This window comes from Bactrocera oleae, chromosome 2 (assembly GCF_042242935.1).
Source record: "Bactrocera oleae isolate idBacOlea1 chromosome 2, idBacOlea1, whole genome shotgun sequence".
Lineage (NCBI taxonomy): Eukaryota > Metazoa > Arthropoda > Insecta > Diptera > Tephritidae > Bactrocera > Bactrocera oleae.
In genome coordinates this window covers 9,627,963-9,651,543 of record NC_091536.1, presented here as the reverse complement: position 1 = coordinate 9,651,543, position 23,581 = coordinate 9,627,963, and the positions used below count along the sequence as shown (strand labels likewise).

At 32.2% G+C, this 23,581-nt stretch overlaps 1 protein-coding gene across 4 annotated transcripts; it reads left to right on the top strand.

Annotated features, from left to right (window-relative positions):
• The first annotated feature begins 109 nt into the window (after positions 1–109).
• On the top strand, positions 110–23,015 carry LOC106623045 (organic cation transporter protein). Of its 4 annotated transcripts, none has more exons than XM_070108549.1 (4): positions 110–262; positions 575–773; positions 20,974–21,596; positions 21,665–23,015. In XM_070108549.1, the coding sequence occupies exons 2-4, from the start codon at positions 731–733 to the stop codon at positions 22,649–22,651; spliced, it is 1,653 nt and encodes a 550-aa protein (XP_069964650.1). In that variant the 5' UTR covers positions 110–262; positions 575–730; the 3' UTR covers positions 22,652–23,015. The 4 variants fall into 4 exon arrangements, with proteins under 4 accessions (XP_069964650.1, XP_069964651.1, XP_069964658.1 ...); XM_070108550.1 differs by having other exon boundaries at positions 139–262; positions 571–773; XM_070108557.1 differs by having other exon boundaries at positions 147–262; positions 680–773.
• Positions 23,016–23,581: the final 566 nt, after the last annotated feature.

Here is a 23,581-nt window from a genome sequence, read left to right as displayed (position 1 = left end):
GCTGCAGTGGTGTTGGCAAAACGCTGTTAGCTGGCAAAATGTGTGTTGACGCTGCGCGCCAAGCTGAAATGACTTTATGCCGCCGTCGTCGCAAAGCGTTCGCTATGTTTGGGTTTCACTTTTAACGGTGCCGCTGCGCGCACGCAGTTTCATTATGGCGCTGACTGGTGGCGTATACTCAAGTCTGTAGCGCTTCATGTTGTCTGTTTGTGTAACGCGTGCAGCAGTGGATCGCTAACGCGCGCTCGACTCATTGTGATCGGTATTCATATATTATATTTACTAAAAGTGTAAATTTTGTGAGGATTCCGTGTGCAGTGAAGTGATTTCGAAAGAAAATAAAATAAATGTATAAAATATACCTATAAAAGAATGTGGCAGACATCATAAGCGCTTCGTGCCATTAAAGTCGAATAGAATTTGAATTTTTCTTACATATTTTGTTTGCGAAAAAATTCGTTTGTTAGCAAAAGTGGTTAGACAAGTTTTGTATTCGCGAAAGTGCATTTGCTGTTTTGTCAGTGAAAATTAATTTAATTTTTTTTTTCATGTGCCTTAATTTGTTTTGAGAAAGCATATAGGTACGTGTAGCAAAAGAAAGAATAATTAAACGCTTTTTCATGCTGACTTCAAAACAATAAATAAAATCTTATACAAATACATATATTTTTATTCTTAGTGAAAAAAATTAACTTAATATTTTACTAAAAATAAAATAATAACCTAAAAAATGGCAGTGGATTACGTACTTGAAGACCTGATGGGCAAGCTTGGTAAGTACACGAATTCTAAAGTACAAGTAAATTGCCGTCGCGTAGTATATAAGCAGTACAAGTGAACAGTTTTAACAACAAATTGAAATTTCAAAACAACAACAAGCTTGATTGTAAATAATTGTATATAAAATGTTATCAACGTGGTTTAAAAACAACTTACAAATATGTACATACATTTGTCTAAATATATGTCTGTAAGTTATAGAAGCTCATGCAAAAAGATGGCTGATGAAATGAAATAAATATGGATTTTTCAATAACCGACACACACCAAAAATATATTTTCCAAACCCTTGAGAAATTTACAATTCTTAATTTGAAAATTTGGTAGCATTTTAGCCATTAAAGTTCTATAACTCTCAAGTTTGCCATATATGTGAGATCTTTCTCCTTCTCTTATAAAGACATTCGAGTTCAAGTTTAGAATAATAATTTTCTCAAGTTGAGAATACTAGCTGAAACAATATTTTTCTTAAGCTGAGTGTTATAGTTTGCTCATAATCCCATTTGAGTTCGAATTGAGAACATTGTGTTAAGTTGATAATAATATTTTTCTCAAGTTCTCATTATCACATCCTCGCAGGCATTAGCATTGTGAGTAATAAAGAATTACATGTAGTTTATTCCATTTGAGCATTATAGTTTAAGTCAGTTGAGAACTTTTGAGATTTGAGAAATGCATTATTTCACACATTTGCACTCGAACTCAAATTTAATTGAAGTCGAGATGTTTAACGCTTATTTACACGCGTAGCATTTTTAAAATTGAAAAGAGCAAATATTGTAGTTGTAATTAAATTCTTAACGCTCACAGTGTTTGAACTCTTATTTCCTTCAGTTTCATTACTGCCAAGTATAGTAAAAAATTATATTAATTTTTATAAACAAAACATTGCTTTATGTTTCTCTTACAATAAAAAATATGAATTACCGTATTTTTCATTCTTTTCCCAACAAATTAATCGGTGGACCCAGTGACAAAAAACCACACCAGTTACATATTTTACTGATAACAATTTGCTTAACTTTAGTTGATTAAATACAACTTCAATGATTAGAAATTAATATGTGTACATATATACTTGTGCATATGTACATATGTATGTAACACGATATTCAAGCACTTGACATTGATTTCGTATGAGATATATAAATGAATGCGTTGTCAGAAATACCAAACCTGATAAAAAATTAAAATTTTTAGAAGAAATGTGGTACACATGTACACTAGGGTTGCCAGTTTGTTATAGTATCCGTCTATGATTTGCTATTTCTTAGCTTGGAATGTTTAAACTCTATGGATAACTCAATAAAAAGATAGAATTGCTTGCTAATCTCTATATTGAATTATGTTGATTTATACCAGTTGTTTCTGTGATAAGCTATTCTCCACGATCAGGTTATGTAAACTATCATACCATTTCCCAACGGAGTTAACTAAAGTCGCAATCTTTATACAATTATTTTTTATAAATTGTAATATACCTATGTGCTTGCCATTAAAAGGTATACTAAGAAAAAAATAATAATTTGAAAATTTATTAATTTCAAAACTGATTTTTTTTTCTAATTTAACGCGGTGATTTATACTCGTTAAAATATTTAGTGTAATATAGTGATATTTCTATAAAATTTATAAATATGCTATTTTAAGAGTCCCACATTTCCGAACAAGAACATGTAAGTACTTATATATATTTGTTGCTATATTGCATCATTGCAGTTGCTAGGTATCTTAATCTTATCGTTCAACTCAAATTATTATTATTATGGCCTAATAATAGCTTTGGCAGTTTCACGCGCGAGAGATACACTCAACGTCTAGCAAATGTTTTGTTATCATAAATTTAGACGCATTTAATTTAAAATTCTAAATATTTATAAAATATTCATACATTTCTAACACACAGTTTAACTGATCCACTTACATACTTACATATAAATGTCAGCCAGACACGATATTACTTTGGGCATGCAAATATTTGCGAACAGGGGAAATGTTCTTATTGAAATAACATGTTTTTGTGTATATACTTGTACATATGTATGTATGGTATATATTTATATGTATGATATATGAAACGCCTGAAAAAGTATTGTCTTAATGCTTTGTATGTACAAGTATGTGTGTACAGAGTTGGCTTATCAATCAAATTGTGTTTGTGGTTGCTGTTAGTAGTGCAGTCGCCTATTTCTCTTGTATTTGCATTTATTTGTCCTCCCGCTGATTTGTAACTTATTCTAGCCAGAACATGGCAACCGATCTGTCAATAAATACACATATGTAGGTATATCAGTTTTAGTGGGAGTGTACCGACTGACATACATTTTGCAGATATATACAGGGTGGTAAAGATTATGATTGGCTGCGTTTTCTTCAGTATATGCTATTTTGACAGTGACAGCTGCAGCAACTGGCAAACATTTGAACTGAAAGTCTTCGTGACAGCCGATGGAACGTTTAACGCACAGAAAAAATCGATACACAATCGAGCCAAGATAACAGTATCGCCAAGTGACAGTTAGGAGTAAAATATGAGCCGGCAGTTTCTTTATATAATTTTTCTTTGAAAGAATTAAACTTAAAGATAGAGGCTTGAGCGATCTTTGACATGAGTAGAATGGCTCTCCGTGCCACATATGTATGATCACGAGGAATCTATGAATTTATTTCATGAACTCATGTGCTGCAAAATACCGTGAATAAACAATGTTATGCGAAAGGACTTAGGTCTTAATGGAATATCTGAAAAGCTATTCCAGTGTAATAGCCAAGTTCATTGGGAACTGAGTTAACAGTAACTATATGTCACGTAGTCCACCTAGCCAGCCAATTGAGTAAAATTGTGCTGCAGAAATAACGGGAAGATTTTCGTTTTCGAAAGAAAAAAGCAAAAATAATTATGTATGTATAGTATAAATACAAATTTGTGTTCATTACCTTTGAATTTCAAAAAATAAATGAAAATATTTACCACCCTGTTTATGACCTAGTATATTTATATATATGTATATTAGGGTTAGTCAAAAAAGTCGAATGCTTTGTTTCCCTTATTACGCTAAAAAATTGGCCGATAACCACCTCTAAAAAAGTCTCTCCAACTACCATTTGGGCTCTTAATTGTAATGGGAAAGTCCTCCGCCTTAGAGTTTTCTAAGGAGCAGTAAATTTCCTACAAAATCTATGAAACGAGATATTTTCTCAAGTGGTTGGAAGCGAGATTTGAATTTTTCTATCTGCTAATAAGAAAACAATAGAAAACTGTTAGTCGGAGGTCCTTCCCGTTACAATGAAGAGCTCATACCTGGAGATACTTTCTTAGAGGTACCAAGCGAAAAAAAATATGTTTGCCCCATCCTAAGGTATGTATATACACATATGTATATATATATAAATAAAAGTAGGTTATAAAAATTTTCGAATTGTACGCTGTATACATATTTACTATTTTATATATTGTACGTACATAGGCAATAATTGGCAGGCAGCAAGCATTTTAGTTCAAGGATTCGGATCTTATCTATCGAGTATATTATAAATTCTCAAGAGGTCTTATGATTTCGTTTGAAGTGTTTTTTCTATCTGTGATAATCTGTAATAAGTAAATCAGGAACATTTACTAAACACCCATTTGTTATTGTCAATGTTTTCCATCTGCTAATATATTTATTATTAAAGTTTTTGGTCTGCTGTTGCGCTTCCAAAATGTAGCACTTAAAATAAGGTTAGAAACAGTTTGATTACCAATATCTACCACTGGTACGTCCGTCAAGTTAACTCAAGTGTTTTGTATGTTGTAATATTTTTTTATTGTATTTCCTGAAAGACATATGTAAGTATTTTTGAAGTTAAACTTCCTTAGATTATTCAGACTTGGCAACAAAAAACTTCGTCTATAGCGAAATTGTGTTGCTGGCCCATATACTGCCAGCATTACAAAGTGCTCAGTGTGTATAATTTTTGATATAAAAAGTTGTAAAGAAAAAAATATATAAGGCTGCCAATTTTGAAAAAGTATTTACTAAAACATTTTTAATGTAACGCAAAATATCAGAAACTTATATATTATGCTACTATTTTGAAATATTTTTTTATTTTCTTATCACCTTATTAAAAAATGTAAACCATTAAATTTAGTAGATAAACGAACTTTTAAAATATCTAGGATCATGGCATCAGAAGGCATAGTATTTAAAACGATTTTTGAGTGGATTTACCACCTTTTTATAAGGCACACTCACTTAAATTAATAAAATAAATAAAATTTTACCGTTAGCCATCGGACGGTTTTTAGAAAAATTACACTAAAAAAAATTTTGTGTGTGGGCTACCACCTGTTTAAAATGTTACTCAATTAAATTAATAAAATAAGTTAAATATTTTCATAGTAATGTACTACTAAATAGATAAAAAGTAATTTTTTAGAAGCTTGCCACTTGTTTAAATTTTTTATTGCATTGAAGTAAGAAAGTAAATAAGTAACATATTATATTAAATAATTTTGAATAATATCTGTGTCGAATATACTTTAAGAAAGTGTTGCCACTGTTTCTGAATAACCAAAACCAAAAAGCAACTTCAAAACTGTATAAAACACAAGCTTAAGAGGTTAATTAAGTTTATACATTAAAAGTCATTTAAACTAATGATTAATTAAACATATTATTTCGTTTAATTAAATGTTTATTTTAAGATTAATTAGTGCTTTAATGCTCTTAATGAAATTTTGACATAGTAATTTAATAGTTTTAATTAAAAAAAAATTATTTGAAACAAGTAAGGAAGGGCTTAATTCATTTTATACTCTCACAGATTGACCAATATATAAGATATAAAATCAAGCGGATGTTTGAAAATCCGAATATTAGGTATATGAGGACTAGGGCAAGTATTACGCTGATTTCATCCATTTTAGGCAAGCGAATAGAATGTTCATTAAAACTTCTTACATTTTGACCGATAGATGTGGTGAAAAGTGAACCGGAAGCTCGAAAATATTTATATTTGATATATGGGGGCTGATGGTCTTACCTATTTTTGGCTCAAGGGCATGCTGACATCACAACAATATTATCTTCATATTTCAACATTCAATACTAAACCTTACAGAATGACAGATATGTTTGATAGTATTTTTCATCTGATTTTTCAATTTTCACATTGTATGAAAAAATGCTAAAAATACTTCTTCTCAGCAAGTCTGGTTGATTTTACTTAAGCATTTTGAAAGATATGTGCATTAAAACATTAAGGGGGCGGCGGCACGCCCACTTTAAAAATTTTTTTTGCCCAAAGTCTCCTTTTTCTATACATTCATATACCTATACATATAAGTAATGCTAATTAAATTCTATAAAGCTTGTATTGGCTTAACACTGACTAAGAATTATGTATATGTATATCAAAATTACATATGTTTCCACTGTGTTTACTTAATCATTCCAGTTCATTGTACTCAAAATTTATATTAAGTGTGATAAAGTATTTATATAAATATCGACTACTGTATACATAAATGTATATATGTATGAATATGTAAGTATATTTACATGTGCCAACGTTCGAGTTTTCAATACTGTTTTAATTGCGGATTGAATAGCTACATATGTACATCATTTGCTTTTCATGTGTCTAGAATTAAAAAAAATATTATAGGAGCATATATGTAGGTCTATATATACCATATTTACATAGACACTTACACAAGTTATTTTTGCACCATATAATGAGAAAAACAAAGTAACTGTTGATCATAACAATACATTTCTAGCTGTAAGTATAAGTACATGAACATTCCCTGTAGAAAAACCCTGTGAAATTGGCTTTAACGATATTTTTATGCTTGTTCATCGCAAGTCGCTAGCCAGTCTGTCCAATATAAATAATATTGAGATAAAAAATATTTCAAAATTTTTTTTCATAAAATTAAACATTTTCATGTAATTTTCATGGATTTTTCCAAATATTGATATATAAGAATTTTTTTTTAATAATGTGAAGAATTTTCAAATATCAAGCATTGTATCAGAGACGAAATCACACACTTTTACAATATACCTATTCCATTTATTTTTCGAGTTTTCTAGACACACATAGTTCTTCAAATAGATTTTTACAAATAATCACTAACTAATTGAGTGGTAATAGAAATCCGCTTTTACCATGAAATTATGCGATTAGCTAGCAACGTGATTATCACAAACTCGTTTAGTCACCTAAATAGTAATAAAACATTCTGAAAACATAAACGAAGTTATAAAATTAGAATGATACTGCTATGAAACCATAAAAAGTTAGTTCGTTCACCACGTGTCGAAAACAGCGCTCGGGTACTGCTCACTCGATAATTAATTATGTACAAATGCATTTATTCAAAAATACTTAATAATGCTAAATGAAAATATAAATGTATAAATATTGATATAAGTAAATAAGCAGATTTAAATGCGCAACGTATTTGGAAAGCTTAAACGCTAACGTCTATTCTCGTTCAGCGATCGTAACATTAGAAAATTGAAAACTTATTTTTAAATACCATATATACATATAATTGTTTAATTTTGTTTTCATTTCATTTTACCTAGTACACGACTGTCGATAAAAGTCAATCACCAACTTGGGGCACAATATTAAAGAGTTAGGCCAGTCAAGAGCTTTCAGAAATGCCATAACTTTGCCAATTTATTCTGTTAGTAAGAAAAGTAAATCGAAATTCTATGCTTCGTTGTTCTTATCTTGAAATTTTGATACAAAGGATATTGGCTACCGGGCCAATATTCGGAATCACCCTTACAAGAACCTTCCTCCTAGAAACTCATGCTATCTGAAAAAAAATAAAAGAACAACAGGAACCTAATCTGCATTTGTACGTCTTGCTAGTAAAGTAAGAATATTTTTAGCTTTACCTTAAAATGATGGATTTGTAAATGAGGGATCAAAAGATAATAATAATACCCTACGTAGTTCAATAGATAATGTTTATGAAGATTTCGGAAATGTATAATATTTTAAACATTCGTGCTTCAGCTGACTGACACGAACGCTTCAACACTACAGCGAATTGTACAAGATATCATTTTCTGCTATTCTACCACTTGAATAATGTTTTTGGGAACTACTTTAAATCCTGAATATATCTAGTTATTAAATTTATTTTTGATCGGTTATAGATTCTTACTTTAAACACCGTTACAAATAAAATATTTTTGTAAGCTTTCGAAAAAAAACTCGGAGCATGTTTAGAAAATTCACAGAAGAAATCTGATCTCTTACCTGAGTGTTTCCATATAAGAACATGATTTTGGGTCAGCTATATTTGTTCAAAGATTTTACCGTTTTCTTAGACAATAATCCGTGCCGAATTTCGTGAAGATATCTCGTCAAATAAAAAAGTTTTAAATACAGGATTTTCAATACAGTTTTTGATCGATCAGTTCGTATGACAGCTATATGCTATAGTGGTCCGATCTGAACAATTTGTTCGGAGAATGTAGTGCTAACTCGGAAAATAATTTAATATTATGTCAAATAAAAATGTTTTCCATATAAAATCTTGATTTGGATCGATCAGTTTGGCAGCTATATCGGTTGTTCCGACAAATAAACAGTTTCTTAAAGAGAAACTAAGAGTCTAGTTCGCGTATATACAGGCGGACAGACAGATGGGCAGACAGAGAACATGGCTAAATCGACTCAGCTCGTCATGATGATCATATATATATGAGTAGGTATGTATGGACTCATATATATATCCTGTTAAATGTAAAAAAAATAAAGGAGTTTCGTTGAGCTGTTTAAATCTGCTTTGAATATCATCGAAAAGTTTGTGGGTAACATTATGTTTCTCTTTATGAAAAGTGGTTTACTTTAGTTCGTTCATGAGTTACCAGCTCCCATGGAACGCATGGTTCTTCCAACTTTAGGTCTTCGAAACAAAAATTATCGGCAGTATGGTCTATTTATGATCTGTGAAGCCTTGTCAACAACAACATCTGTCGGGTCAATTAATTAGGGCAAGAGACCAAGGAAAAAAGTTGGCGTGAGTTGGGGAACGTAGCCTAAAGAAGGACGACCTTTCCTGACAGTGGATTTGTAAGGGTAGAAACTTAAGATTTTAGATAATGGGTACTCCATCGTATGGATATGTTTACCCTTAAAGCTAATTAAATGATCTCTGCAATATCATTCTTATCTTATTAGTAATAATTCCAAATAATATGAACTTCCGTTAAATTGATAGGCGGGAATATAATTTGTACACATCCATAGTAGGTCACAAGTTTTTTTATTTATGCTAGGAATTTTTTCAAAATTAATAAATGTTATTATTCAGAGACCAACACAACATTTAATTTTCTTTTCCTTATGTGTAATATTATGAGATACGAATATTGTATTCAGCTTTCACAACAGCCTTGTGGAAAAAGTCAAATAAGAGAACAGAGTCGGTTTCCGTGATAACCTATGATATACAATATATAATATATCATTTTCTTACTCGTATATACATATGTAACATAATTGCATAGCTTCGTGTATGACATCTAATGAATTTGAACCCCTTATAACCTTTTTAATTGATTTGCAATTTTAATTAATTAATCTCATTGCTAAAACACTCACGGCTAAAACATCCAACTGTGGGCTGTAAATTGTTGTTGAGCTATTGCTATGTTTATATACTGTGTATACTGTATACTATGCGTAGTGAGTGAATCTTTCGACACTTTTAGGTATGGTCTTTTCAAATAATTTCTACGTAATATTATATACATTTTACTTTTAATTTCAAGTTTTATTACGTTCTATTATAGATATATTTTTGATTTTTACCGTTAAATAATACATGTGACTTGTCTTCCATCTATTGAGCGAGCCTAGCGACTTTTGATGACTGTCCTAAAGCCAGTTAACTAGAAGTTCAATTGCCAGTGACTGTTAAACATATATTCGAGTCCTCTTGAATAAATCGGCATCTACCTAGCTTTTAAATAGATGATCAGATAAAAACCTTAAATATACTAGGTAAGAAAATGCATACCTAAAGCCAATCTGCTTAAGTGTGCATAATTAAAGGAGAAGTCATTGTCCGGTTTAGGCTTTTGAATATCATTCTTCGGGGTTAAGTATTTTTTGAGATCCGAACAAATACTTATAACTGAAGCCATAGAATGGGTATAATAAAATATATCGAAATTGGTTCTGAGTTTTTCCAGAGATTATTGAATATCCCTATGTAAGATTTGCGATTTTTTGAGTCCACTCTTCTTATTAGTTCTGTTCTAAACATATTTTTTGCTAGTTTTTCTTCCATTCCCTTATAATTCTACTATTTTTTTGAGTCCATTACTTAGATTTGTTAATGTTCATCTTTCCTTATATGTATATATTCTATTATATAAGATGGTCAAAGTCGGATCTTAACTCTCAAATGAAGTTCTCAAATGAATAAAGTGTAAATACAGACTATCTTTCATATAAGTAGGTACATACATACTTATCTTTGTAAAAATTTATTATCATACCGATTTAATTTGTTTTAAGTATGAAAATATATATATACTTTCTCAAAAATCCATTAACTCAATCTAGATTACTTAGTAAGATGGGACATACAGCTAATATTTTTGCGAACTAACAACAGCTGTTGGCGTATCACTTAAAACTCCATTATCTATTTACATATACAAATGTATGCATATATATAGGTAAATAGATGTGATATCTATACTTTGTCTAATCGGTAATGCAAACATCACGGCGTTGAAGTACACACTGTACATACCTATACGAGTTTACATACATACAAGTATATATGTTCTTACTGTATATACATATGTATATATACAAATACATATTTATCAGTAAAAATATTCCGTCTGATGTTTTTTAATCCAAAATAATACTACTCGACTAACTGTGATACAGATACTTAAGTGCACAAAGCAAAGTATATAAGTATATATGAGCCATAGGTTTCAACATGTGCATCATACAAGTATGTGATTATGTGATTAAATCTGAGCTCCCTGTCTTTTACTATTTGAATAGGCTTAGAGTTAAAGACCCGAATACAGATGCAGTATATATCTACTTATATATATACTCGTATGTACCTATATAATACCTGTCAGCAAGTAGTATGGAACCAGAGTAAGGTATATATCGTATAGGTGTATTCAGTAATTATAAGTCAAACGGGATTAAGCGCTAGCCTTTGTTGACATTCATTAACGAATGTATTGCCTTATTCTGACGTTATAGTGGGATCCGAAGTGCTACAAAAACATTTTCATATTTGTTATTGATTAAATTATGATTATATACAGATACTGATAAATCGATTTGATAGCAACGGTATTTACTGATAATGCTTCTAACGACATATTATAGCAAAACTGACCTTTCGTAAATGCTTTGGAAATTTGTTGCTAGATTGATTTAATCACTCAGACAAATAACTGAGGACAATTTATCGATTATTATTAAATTAGAAAAGTTTAAGGAATTTAATTTAAAGTATACTATTTATGTACTAGTCGATCTATTCTTACTATCGATTTGTTTTATCAGTTATTTATTAAAGTTACAAGAGTACAGAAAAAAATTGAAAAATAATTGATAAAAATTAAAAAAAAAACTGGCAGCTGATTAAGTGGGGGGGTCTCAAAAAATTGGCACATGAGCATACCCATGATGTCAACCCGCATAGTCATCTAAAATGAGAAAAAAAAAAGATTATCAATCTGCAATAATGTCGCATTTGTATGAACTAGCGATATGTAAAATAAAGGACAAAATGGCGACTGTTTAAAAAAAAAAAATATTTATTTACCATATTTCTTATTTTATTGTATTTTTTTCAAATATTAAAAATTAAAATTTGGAGATGAGGCTAGTTCATACTTGAGAGAGGTCTATAAAGAAGATGAAAATTTCAAGTAAATCGGTAAAGTAGAACTCGAGAAATCGTGGGTATCGTATTGTAAAAGTCTGGTCTGAGAAAAAAACATTTAAAGTTTCGCCTTAAGTCTTTTGTTCGATTAGGGCCAGCCGAACCAGTTTGGAGGCGGGGTCAGTAAAATGTATATATATCCCCGAAAATATTTAAATTTTAAAAATCCTCTCGTAGACATATTTTTTAATAGTTAAACTTTGAAAATATGAAAAAAATCGATTTTTTTGAAATTCTACACTAGAATACCCCCTTAAGATGAATTATATATTGGATTTCCAACTGGTCCGTACGTCAGGATTATAAATATAGACTATCAATTTAAGGAATCCTTACAGGACAAATAATATGACTCAGATGACTAATTGACAGACACATTTCTGATGTGATTCGTTCATCAAAGCTTGTTCAAATTAAGTAGTGGTTTCGCACGATAAGCTGGAACCATGTATTGTAGAATTTAAACGATTGACATTAACATGGGACACCTGACTACCATTATTGGAATTGGCATAAAAACTACACCAAACAGTAACTTTTCTGAATGCAAGAGAGTTTGCATAATTATCACTTATTTGCGAAGCTAAAAACCTTTTAATTCTAATTAGGAAATATTTAATTATAATAATGAACAAATCTGCGGAAGACAAGACTGGTAATGTAATAAAAAAAGACTTCATTAATGACTTTGTTTGAACTTTGGCACGCTCTCATATCTTAGTCAGCGGCTCAATAGTGTTAAAGCTAGAAAATATAATTAGTGTATGCAAGAAAGCTTAGGCACGTTTGTATACATACATATATGTACATGTATGTATATGATATACATACATAAACATAGAAAAGAACTTTGAGTCAAATTAATTAATAAATACAATTGAATAGCTTAATTTGCTAATATTCAATTAAAAATGTCGCTAAAGTCAAGGCGGTTCTTTTTGAACACGCGAAAGCTGCCTTCGATTCGACACATCGCTGCTCGCTATGTTTGAAATGTGTGAGCAGAGCTTTCTCTTCACAAAAAATGTATACGTAAAAGCAACAACACTTTTTTCAGTTTAATTCAATACAAGAGGGTATGTGTATATAGTGACTTAAATGATAATTCTACTTTACCGGTTTATTTATTTATGCCACTTTTTTGTTCGATTTTACTTACAATTTACCATAAACTAACAATTGGTAAATACTCACAACAAATTATTAAATTTGCCAAGTTCACAAAAATCGAGTTTTTTAGCAAAATTTTAATAAAACAAAATATATATAACATTTTTTCCTCCTCAAAATTTTATTTAAAAAAATAAGACAACTTTTGTTTATTTCTATAAAATGTGTGTGACAGAAATTGAAGAATTAAATTGCAGCAAGCGAAGACAAGCACCGGGTTGTGGAGCTATGATGATGATTTATTGAATCTGCTAGTTTAAAGCCTAAAATTAAGTAATAAAGCGTTGGCTTTTTTAATAAAACGTTGCTCTTAGGAAGGCTGGTAGATCTCTTTTCTCTCTCTCTTTTTAAGCGGTTTACATTACACGATTGTAACAAGGCTTTAGTAAAATAATTTGGAAGATCCCGTAGTGTAAGTTAAAATTTCTTTTGCTGTTCTTTACTTTTTATTTTTTGCCAGAGGAATGCCAAAATCTTTTTGCCATGGTATTCTCAAGATATTCATGCACTTGCTAACAATTCGTCAAATTTCCCCGCTTCTTTTATAGAAATCAGTCGGGAAGCTGTTAGGTCCTAGTAGCAGGTATTTGAGTTTTGCGAACATAAAAGAATTATAGGAAGCGATAATTTTTCGAGTTTAGCGAGATATAGAAGAAGGAAATGTTTTCGAATACGTTTCGGAATCTTTTTTTGAGTGAGTTGGTCAAATTGGATCACGTGGTATTCCTAAATATGTATATGTACATACATATGTATGTAAGTATGTCAACATTCAGCCATTGGTTTTGAGTACCACTACACCACTTATACTGTATGTGTATAAGAGTAAATTAGTGCATGTGGCTTTTGTCACTTGTTTTAATTGTTCTGAAATGCTCATCTAATTTACAATGATTGGCCCAATTTATGGGCGTTGTAAATGTATCGAATATATTTTTCCATATACCTACATAAGTATCTACATTTAAGAATGTGTGTCTGTAAGCAAGCATGTTTAATTTACGCACTCAATTACCGTCACTTACATCACTGACAGACAATCGATGTCAAATAACGATATTGCGCTGCAGAAATTGCTAAATTCTCTGGTTCCTTTTGTTTTAGTTTTCAGCCATTGAGCTTCTTTTCATTCGACAGACAATTGAAAAGTGAAGACAGCTACAAATATTGTACGCGGACTTAATAATTGAAAAATTATTGTTTTATTAATATGTTGACATACAAATTGTCATTTGGAAATATTACCATAATAAGTGTAAATAAATTACGGTTAATATGTCGCAATAAATTTAGCTATTTGGTATACTACATATTGTAAAATTAAATTGAGACTTTTAAAACCTACAACTTCACTCAATTTCTGAAGGACTTTGACTATTGTTGTAACTTTATGGTTTGTTAGTGCTGTAGGCCAAGAAAAACTATACCGAAATATTTTTGAGATAATCTCCGAATTAACAGTTCTTGTATAAATAAAATTCCGGGTCCGTAAACTTAGCTGTTGTAGGAACAGTGACGTTGTGGTTTTGTTTCATTTTTTAGTCGGATTAAAATCAGAATCCGTTCGATTCATGTACATCCGCCGTGATCGTACGTTATTATACTGTAACTATGGAGAAGCAAGCTTTTGACAAGCATTATTTGGATACCAATTAGTAAGGTGGAAGGGACACCTATTTCACCCTGTTCGGGTTCGAGCCCGACCGAAAACCTCTGCCGTGCTGTGGGTCCGACATCCGGTTGCTTATGAAAATCCACATTGAACTGAATTTATTAGTTCTTCCAGCATTTAGGTTTAAATCATAGTCATCATGAATCTCCCCAAAGTGACAAACCCAATTAGCAGATTGGACCGAAATCCAAGGGCTTTCTGCTCCCCATGTTACCAGACTTAAGTCTCCGGTAAAACATTTTGGCCGAAGCTACTGCCAGTTGAGCACCCATGAAACTCAATGACTGGTCACAGTTGTCGCTTGAACTTCAAATGTCTTTTCGTTAGAAGGAATCTCATTCAAAGTCTATAATAACAGTTCAAGCTGAGTATTATAGCACTATTTCTGGCATAACTACGCTGATAGTTTGTGGCAAAGCTTAAAAACAGACATCTATTTGGTATATAATTTTCTTTAAATTTAAAAATTTTCATTCATACATACATATATGTATGTATGTACATATATATTATCTGCCAGTAAACAAAACATTAAAGTCCGAATAACAGTTAATAGCTTGAAGTTAGAGATTTCGCTACAGTAAGTACGCTACGCTTAATAAGCCACAATTTTTGCTTAAGCTGTGTCTAGGTATGTATAGGTATATACTTATGTACATCCACAGATATGTAAATATATACATATGTACTTATCATGCTTGTACGCTATTACAGTTACAAGCGAATTTGTTGAAAGTCGTAATTAAATTTTTATAATTTAATTTCAAGGTTACACTAGTAACGGCAATTATAATTATGCGCAAGGTCATCCATTTAATATATTGCTATATAAAACTTTGTGTACTTTCAGTAACATAAATGATTTACATAAAATAATAGAAAAGATAGTGGTGATGCACTTATCTGTGGGGACTAGTCATTTCACAGATAAAACTTTATTGAGCATAATTGTTTCACGGTTTTTAGTACTATATAAAACATATTAATATTAGTGTGAAAGAAAGATAATATAATAATAAAATTATAATAAATAAGGAAGAAAGCGCTTAATTCGGTGGTAACCGAACATTTCATATTCTTTCCACTTGCAAGGATCAAATTCGGAGAAATATCTTCAGGTGTTAGCAAAACTTCATATTAAAAAAAAATGTTGCAAAAGAATTTAATATTCATTGTTCGGCAAAACTTAATGGTTTACAATCAAATCTATATTTTCTTAACTTATATTATTGGTATTGGAGATTAAGTTAAAGTCATCTTCAAATAAGATATATCTAACATAAACTCAACCGAAAAGGCTAAATTAATTTATTGACTTGATATGCCAAACGTCATCAGAGCATCGGAATTAATTATATTACGGTTCTGAGGCTTGGACCAAGGTCTAAGCCAATTCGATTCATATTCAGCGCTAAACCACAAAATTTTAAGTAAGCTTGTCCACTTAAATTTTTTAAAGTATCACACATTTTGTTCAACCTAAACGGTTTAAAGACCGGTGGGAAGTCGGTAAACATTAGATAGGTTGTATTAAGGGCAATAAAAACCCGGGCTGATTTCATTAATTTTTGGCATTGCTCAGGTGTATACAAGAACATATTTTCAAGCAGTTTTATAAATATATAATCATACATTGATCGATATATAGAGCATAGGGGTTGTTGGAATAACGAAAATCATTATATACTACATATGGGGGTTTGGGTAATTCATAGTCCAATATCACATATTTTCGGCACTAAACTCCACATTAGCTCAGCAATATATGGAAGATATAGTGAATCGGATGTTTTTAAATTCTGATATTAGTTATATGGCGGCTTGGGCAAGTTTTCACCCAATTAATGTACGAAGATACATCTTTATTAGATAATTGCGCGCTTTCAATTTCATTAAGATAACTCACATATTGACCGATATTTGTGGTTCAAGTCAGCCGGAAAAATTTTCTGTTAAGTACATGGGGACTAAGAGAATTATTAATCCAATTCAACCCATTTTTGGCACAAGGACATATTATTATCAGATAAGAACACTCTCTGAGTTTCTATAATATATCTCACAGATAGACCGTTATTTTCGATACACATTTCGAAATGGAAACTGGAGTCCATATATTAGGTAGCTGCGAGCTTGAACAGTTTTGGTCCGATTTGGACAATTTTTGTCTATAAGCTGGAGGGTAATCGTTGGGTTATTATATGAGAAGTAGGCGTGGTTGTAGTCCAATTTCGCCCATTTTTGCTCAGAATACTACTATCTACCGAATTTGGTTCAAATCGGTCGAGCAGGTCCCGAGATATGGCTTTTCACTTAAATGTGGGCGGTACCACGCCCATCGTAAAATTTTGAACCTGGCTTCTATGAAACCTTCTCCTATAAATGTATGTGCAAATTGTATGATTCTGACGCGTTTATTTATTGATTTACCGCGTAGTTTTTAACAGAACCGTTATATGGGTAGGGGGCGGCGTTATCAACCGATTTTTGCATTGTCGGTAAGGTTGCTTAAGGGATTATATTAGAGTGAATTTGGTTATAATAGCCTGCATGGTTAGGAAATAGGTAGAATTAACCTCTTAGAGAGCGTGACCATGCCCAGTTTACCAAAGGTGTTGACCCACAAGCAAAATATGTCCATATAATTGATAAACAAAAAGTAAAATAGCAATAATCTTATGCAATCTAAGGAGATTCATATGTCGAGTGAATTTTGTTGTTATCCTTGAAAAGTTAGTAACAATATTATTGGCTTTAAAAAATAAACCCCTTTACTAACATGCATTTTTCAAACTAATTCTTACGAATTGTTGATAAAAAATAGTTTAAAAAATAAATGTTGATTCTATGTTAGTTCATATGTATCAGCAATTGGCTGGCTGTTTGAAACGAATAGGTCGATAAAGCATTTGATTGAAAGCCCCTTGTACTTTATTTACATATTTACGTCGTCAGAAACTTATATTATGTAACATATTGTACTTTGGAAGTAAATTCTTAGAAGTGAGTCACCAGGGACCGCTCTAATCTTTGTACTTAATTCGCTATTATTAAGTTTTTTAGTAATACCAGGTTTCTCTGCCAAACACGATCATAACGACTGATTACGAATAACTACTTGTAGTTATATGTCAGGAATATATAGTCTCCTAAATAATGAATTAGACCGTTGGAGCTTTTTGTATTTCTCACGTTCTTGCATTGAACCTGACATTTAAAAGAGAGAGAGAGATTGGTCGGATTTAAGAATTAGAACCATTTAAGGAGCTTGGTTCTTTTTTCTCAGCTTGCTAAAGAAAAAGTAGGTTTCTCTTCTTTTCACCAGCACAAGTACTTTAATTAGGTCGATACCGCTTGCATTCTCAAACGTTCTGATTCCGCTCTTGTATATATTAGAAGTTGAAAGTGCTAGCTTCCTAACTTCCTTGATAGTCCGTACTTGAGTTTCCATCGAAATTGGCTTGTCTAATTTCCAGCTAATGAAGAACCTAGGGAATATATTCTCAAGTCATTATTCGTAGGGTTGCTTAACATAGTTGTCACAAATCGTTTCCATAGTTAAAAAAAAAGAATATGTCACAATCATCGGTCTATATGAATTGGTTACAGAGTAAACTTCCTTCCTTAGTTTAAGAAGCAGTTGTAATACAAAGAATCTCAGAGGTTAGGTTTTTAGCAGGCAATATGCTCTTATCCAACCATCATCAGCCACTCAAGTACTGAAAAAAATTCAATTTTAAAATAACTTTAAGGAGATCACTACAAATACAAGTAGCGCCAGTTATATGAGGATCCGACATTTCTGTCCATAGATCCTACCCGACTATCTAGTTTTGACAAAATAAACTGATATTTTCTTCTCCAACCGATCAGTATAAATATATATTTTCATATAATTTTATATCTCATAATCATAATCATATCAACCTATTCTCTTCCGCTTTAAAATAAACGTTGCCGGCGTATAAAATATTACTATATACTTACATAGAATCGCTTATACCTATAATGTTCATTTAGGTTTATGTTCAGTGGAATTTTATAAGAAATAATCTATTGTTTACATACTTATTTTTAATAAAAATTTAGTTCAGCTATAAAGTGCTGACTATTGTAATTGTTTGCATTTGATAAACACATTTCTAATAAAGATATAGAAATATATATATAGAAGAATAAACTTAAGTACAGCTGTCCGCTATTCACCACTTTTCTGTTAAAGCCTGAGCACCGCTCTCTGGCCAAAATAATTTGCAAATGAAGGCAACGAGAGAGTGCAGAGGACCTCTTTAAAGCTACATAACCCCTTTCTATTGATAATGGCAGTTTATATGACTTATGCCAGTTGTTTGTTCGATTTGCAACTCTTCAAAGATATTTTTTTTTTATTTATTTTATTAGAAAAATTAGCTAAGTTCCAGCGAATATACTTGTATGTATAAGATATAAAATATTGCTTAAATATGTACATATAATATATATTATATTTCTATACCAAATTCGATAGAGCGTTTCTTAAGCGCTAACTATACATATATGTGAGTATAAGTATATTCCTTACATTTTCTTGAAAATGTATGCCCGTAGTCTACCATAAATAACAACTTTTCAAGCACGACGATCGTTACATATGATTTATAGGGATCGTTAAATCGTATAATGATTATATTTCGCACTCTCAACAAGAAAAAAATTAATTAATTTAGATTTGTATATAAATATATAATCATTTGTGAACATATACACATATCTAATACCATAAACTTACACAATAATTGAAATAAAAAGCAAAAAATTAAACAAACTTAAACTCACTTCAGTGTAAACTAACCGTAACCACAAATTCTAATTTTTTCCAATGCAATTTTCAAGTTAACCGCATTAGCGGTATACTTAAGTGAATGAAATATCAGTAACTGGTTAGACAAAATACCTATATATTTCTTTTTTGTTTCGCTATAGTAAGCAGTTAGTTAAGCTAAGTAGCGAATGCAAGCTATATGAAAGTTAAACAAAAGCATCAGTGCATATAAAGGCATTAGTAATGAATAATTAGTAAGTAGTAAAAAAGTGAACCCAAAAAATATATTTGAACATTTGGAAATTATTGTCTACCTAGAATGATTTGTAATGCTGACTACACGTAACCTTAAAATAGACAATGTTAAATTGTAATAATTATCATAACAGAAATTTCTTACGATTTTTCTAATTTGTTTGTTGTTCTTCGGCAGAAACTCATAGATTCTCCACTAAAAAATTTTTAAGATATATACCATTGTTTTGCACTATCTCAGCAATAACTTAACTAAATGTTCATACTATACACTAACGCCTAAAAGTATGCAATGTATTTATAACCGAAAAAAATTCGCCAATTTTCAAACAAATATCATTGACTCAAAATTTGTATATTATTTTTTCAAATTTTGAAAGTTAATTCAATATCGGCACGAAATTATACATAAATAACTTTTATGAAAAATGCGTAATGTATTTTAAAAAAGCTGTTTCAATTTATTAACTCTGGCCACCTTTATTTTAAATGTTCGTGTATTACTTTTACTCTTAATAGCTAACAGTTCGATTCGCCACTTTCTTAGTTCTAAAAAATCGAAAACATCGTTTTGTTGTTTGTTAAAATATTTCGCCACAAGTAATGATGGTCAGACCTTTTATTTTAATGTGTTGACATGATCCATAAGAGATGTTGAGCAATATCTAATATCTCTGTAATGCTGACAGAACGTGTTTCGAAGACAAATTTCCCGATGTTATTGTCGTCAATATTCAAAATAAAAAATAAGTTTTGAACAACCCCTAAAAAATTCTTCTCTTCGAGCTCAAAAGTTTAATGGGAGTTTAATATAACACTAGTTTTTGGTATCGATCGGTCGAGTCGTTTGGAAGAAATTCGAAAAAAACGATTTTTTAAAATTTTTATTTTTATTTAGTTTAGTTTATTCAAATCGGTTGAGCCGTTTAAAAGTTATAAGAGGTTTAAATACATCCACACACACACACATCCACACATACATACAGCCATACGCACATCATCGTAGAAATGTTCGGGGAAGCTTCCTCGACCCTCAGAACGTCGAGATCTGTTGAGAACTCGATTTTTGCAAAATGGGGTGAAACCAATAACTTCCCAATTTTTAGAAAATTTTCAATTTTCTTAGCGGGAAGTTAAAACATTTATCACGTTACTATTTCGAATAAAATTTCACAAGGTGCTATAGCAGGACCTCTGTGACTTTCTTTATTTTTTATTATTGTATAAAAAATTTTTCGATTAAAAATATAGTGATAGTAGTGTCGTTACTGAGATATAATATACAGCTAATTTATCCACCAGCAATTTCAATTGAATTTTATTTCGCATTTTTCTAATTTTCAGGCGAGTTTGGACGCTATCAGGCTATACAATTCTTTCTGCAAGTGCTCTCTGGCCTAACAGCTGGTCTGCATTTGCTCTCGCTAGTCACCATTGCGGCAGTGCCAGAACATCGTTGCTTCATTGAGGGCGTCGACAATAGCAGTTACTCTTTCACACCTTGGAACTCCTCGGACATACTCGCTGCGATACCGTTAAAATCCACGGGCGAGTTGGATAACTGTCATATGTACGATGCACAAAATAATACAGTCGCCTGTACCTCGTATGTTTATGATCGTACATATTATCAGGATACACGCGCTATCGATTGGAATTTGGTATGCGATCGCCGATGGCTCGGTTCTGTGGCACAAACTGTTTTAATGTTGGGCGTATTCACCGGTGCTGTGAGTTTGGGTGGTCTAGCTGATAAAATTGGACGTAAAACGGTATTCTGTTGGTCGGCGCTGTTACAGTTGGTCATTGGTGTCGCAGTGGCTTTTATACCGGAGTACTTTTCATTTATGGCAGCGCGTTTCTTCTTGGGTCTCTTCGGCTCGGCCGGCTCATACATTTGTGGCTTCGTACTCACCATGGAACTGGTGGGCGCCAGTAAACGTACTGTTTGCGGCATTACATTTCAGGTGCGTATCATAATATAGTACTTTATGCTGCGTTTTGACTAAAATATTGCTTCAATTTATATTTACAGACTGTCTTTGCCGGTGGTATCATGTTGGTAGCCGGTTGGGGTGCACTCATTAAGGATCGTCAGCTGCTGCAAGTTATTTATGGTCTACACGGTCTGCTCTTGCTTGGCCATTGGTGGTGGTTAGATGAATCGCCACGTTGGTTGTGGATGCAGGGACGTGCTGAGGAGGCGGTCGATATTGTCGTCAGAGGTTTACGCATTAACGGCTCTGGCATACCGGTGGATAAGAATTACTACATACAGAAATCCAAACAACAGACTGCAATGGAGGAGAAGCCCTCTGCCGGGTTGGGTGGTCTCTTCACCACACCCAATCTACGTATGAAGACACTTAATATTTGCCTCTGTTGGTTTGCCAATTCGCTCGTTTATTACGGACTCTCGCTCAGCGCTGGCAAATTATATGGCAATCCTTTCCTCATACTCTTCATTATGGGTCTCGTAGAGTTCCCTAGCTACTTTACAATTATGGTTGTACTGGATCGTTTGGGCCGACGTCCCATCACCAGCACGCTTATGATTGCTGGCGCTCTATGTTGTATTGCAACAGCATTTATTGCACAAGGTAGCAACATGTCGACGGGTATCGTTATGATGGGAAAACTGTTTATTGCCGGTTCCTTTGCTGTGATCTACAACTACTCGGCTGAGCTGTTTCCAACTGTTGTGCGTAACTCGGCAATGGGTCTGGGTTCAATGTGCGCTCGTTTCTCCGGTGCGCTCACACCACTCATCACGCTGCTCGATTCGTTTGATCCGAAAATTCCTGCCGTTGTCTTCGGTATTATTTCACTCATCTCCGGATTTTGGGTTATGTTCCTACCGGAGACAATGAACCAACCTATGCCCGAGTCATTAGAAGATGGCGAGAACTTTGGCAAGGGTGACACATGGTTCGCACAGTGCGCGGGTCGTAAACCCAGAAGGGATAGTAGTTATCCAGATGATCCAGAACAGATGGTGCCACTGAAAACGATACAGAAATAGGAGAGCAGTACATAATATCACACGTTCGCTTTCCACAGATATTCGGCGTTTTTGTTATACATACTTATGAACGGTATTTCCAGTCGTATATTATTATTGTTATTACTTATTTAATAAGTAGTAAATTGTTTTTAAAATTGTTATCTCGGCTTAGTGTTGAATTTTCTTCCACATCCTTTATAAGTTACCTTCGATGTATAAATAATATCGATTATATTTTATGACGAAGCTTTCTAGGCAGTTAAATATACTTAGCATACATTCCCGTTAGATACGAACAAAACTGTAATATTTCGCATATATTATATATTTTGATAAAACTAATAAATAAAACTAATAAAAACAAAGTACAATAATAAAAAAATTTTTATTTGGTAATGAAATTGTAAAACAAATATGTTCCCAGGAGGGCCGGCTTACCGAGCATGAAATGGTCTCTGATTTTTAAGTGCAACCTGTGTATAAAGGAATCAAAAGACAGCACCAATGTTAGCTAGGTGTTCGTTATTTCCCAAGTTCTTTTTTTTACAAATGTCCCAAAAGTTTCAGTTTAGTTTCGTGCTACTAAATGAATGCTCAGCACATTTAAAGAACAACATTAACTGCGTATAGGATAGGTTAGGTTATACTGGCCAGCTGTCATGCTATACATAAGCCTACTGGTCCTGAGTAATGCCAGATGGAGGTTCATTAATAATACAAGCTGAAGATATTTAATTTTGATACTTCATCTAGTCCCTTGAACTGCGCAGCTCCTAGATATAGGTATAAGACGAGTTCTAGATAATGCTGGATAGAAGCATATGAGGTGTTTCTGCGTCTCTCTCAAGTCTACTACCCTGCACTTCATGCATGTATCGTCATTACTTATGCCCATCCGGCTCGCATGTGATGCCAATAGGTTGTGACCCACCATTAGGCAAACACCGT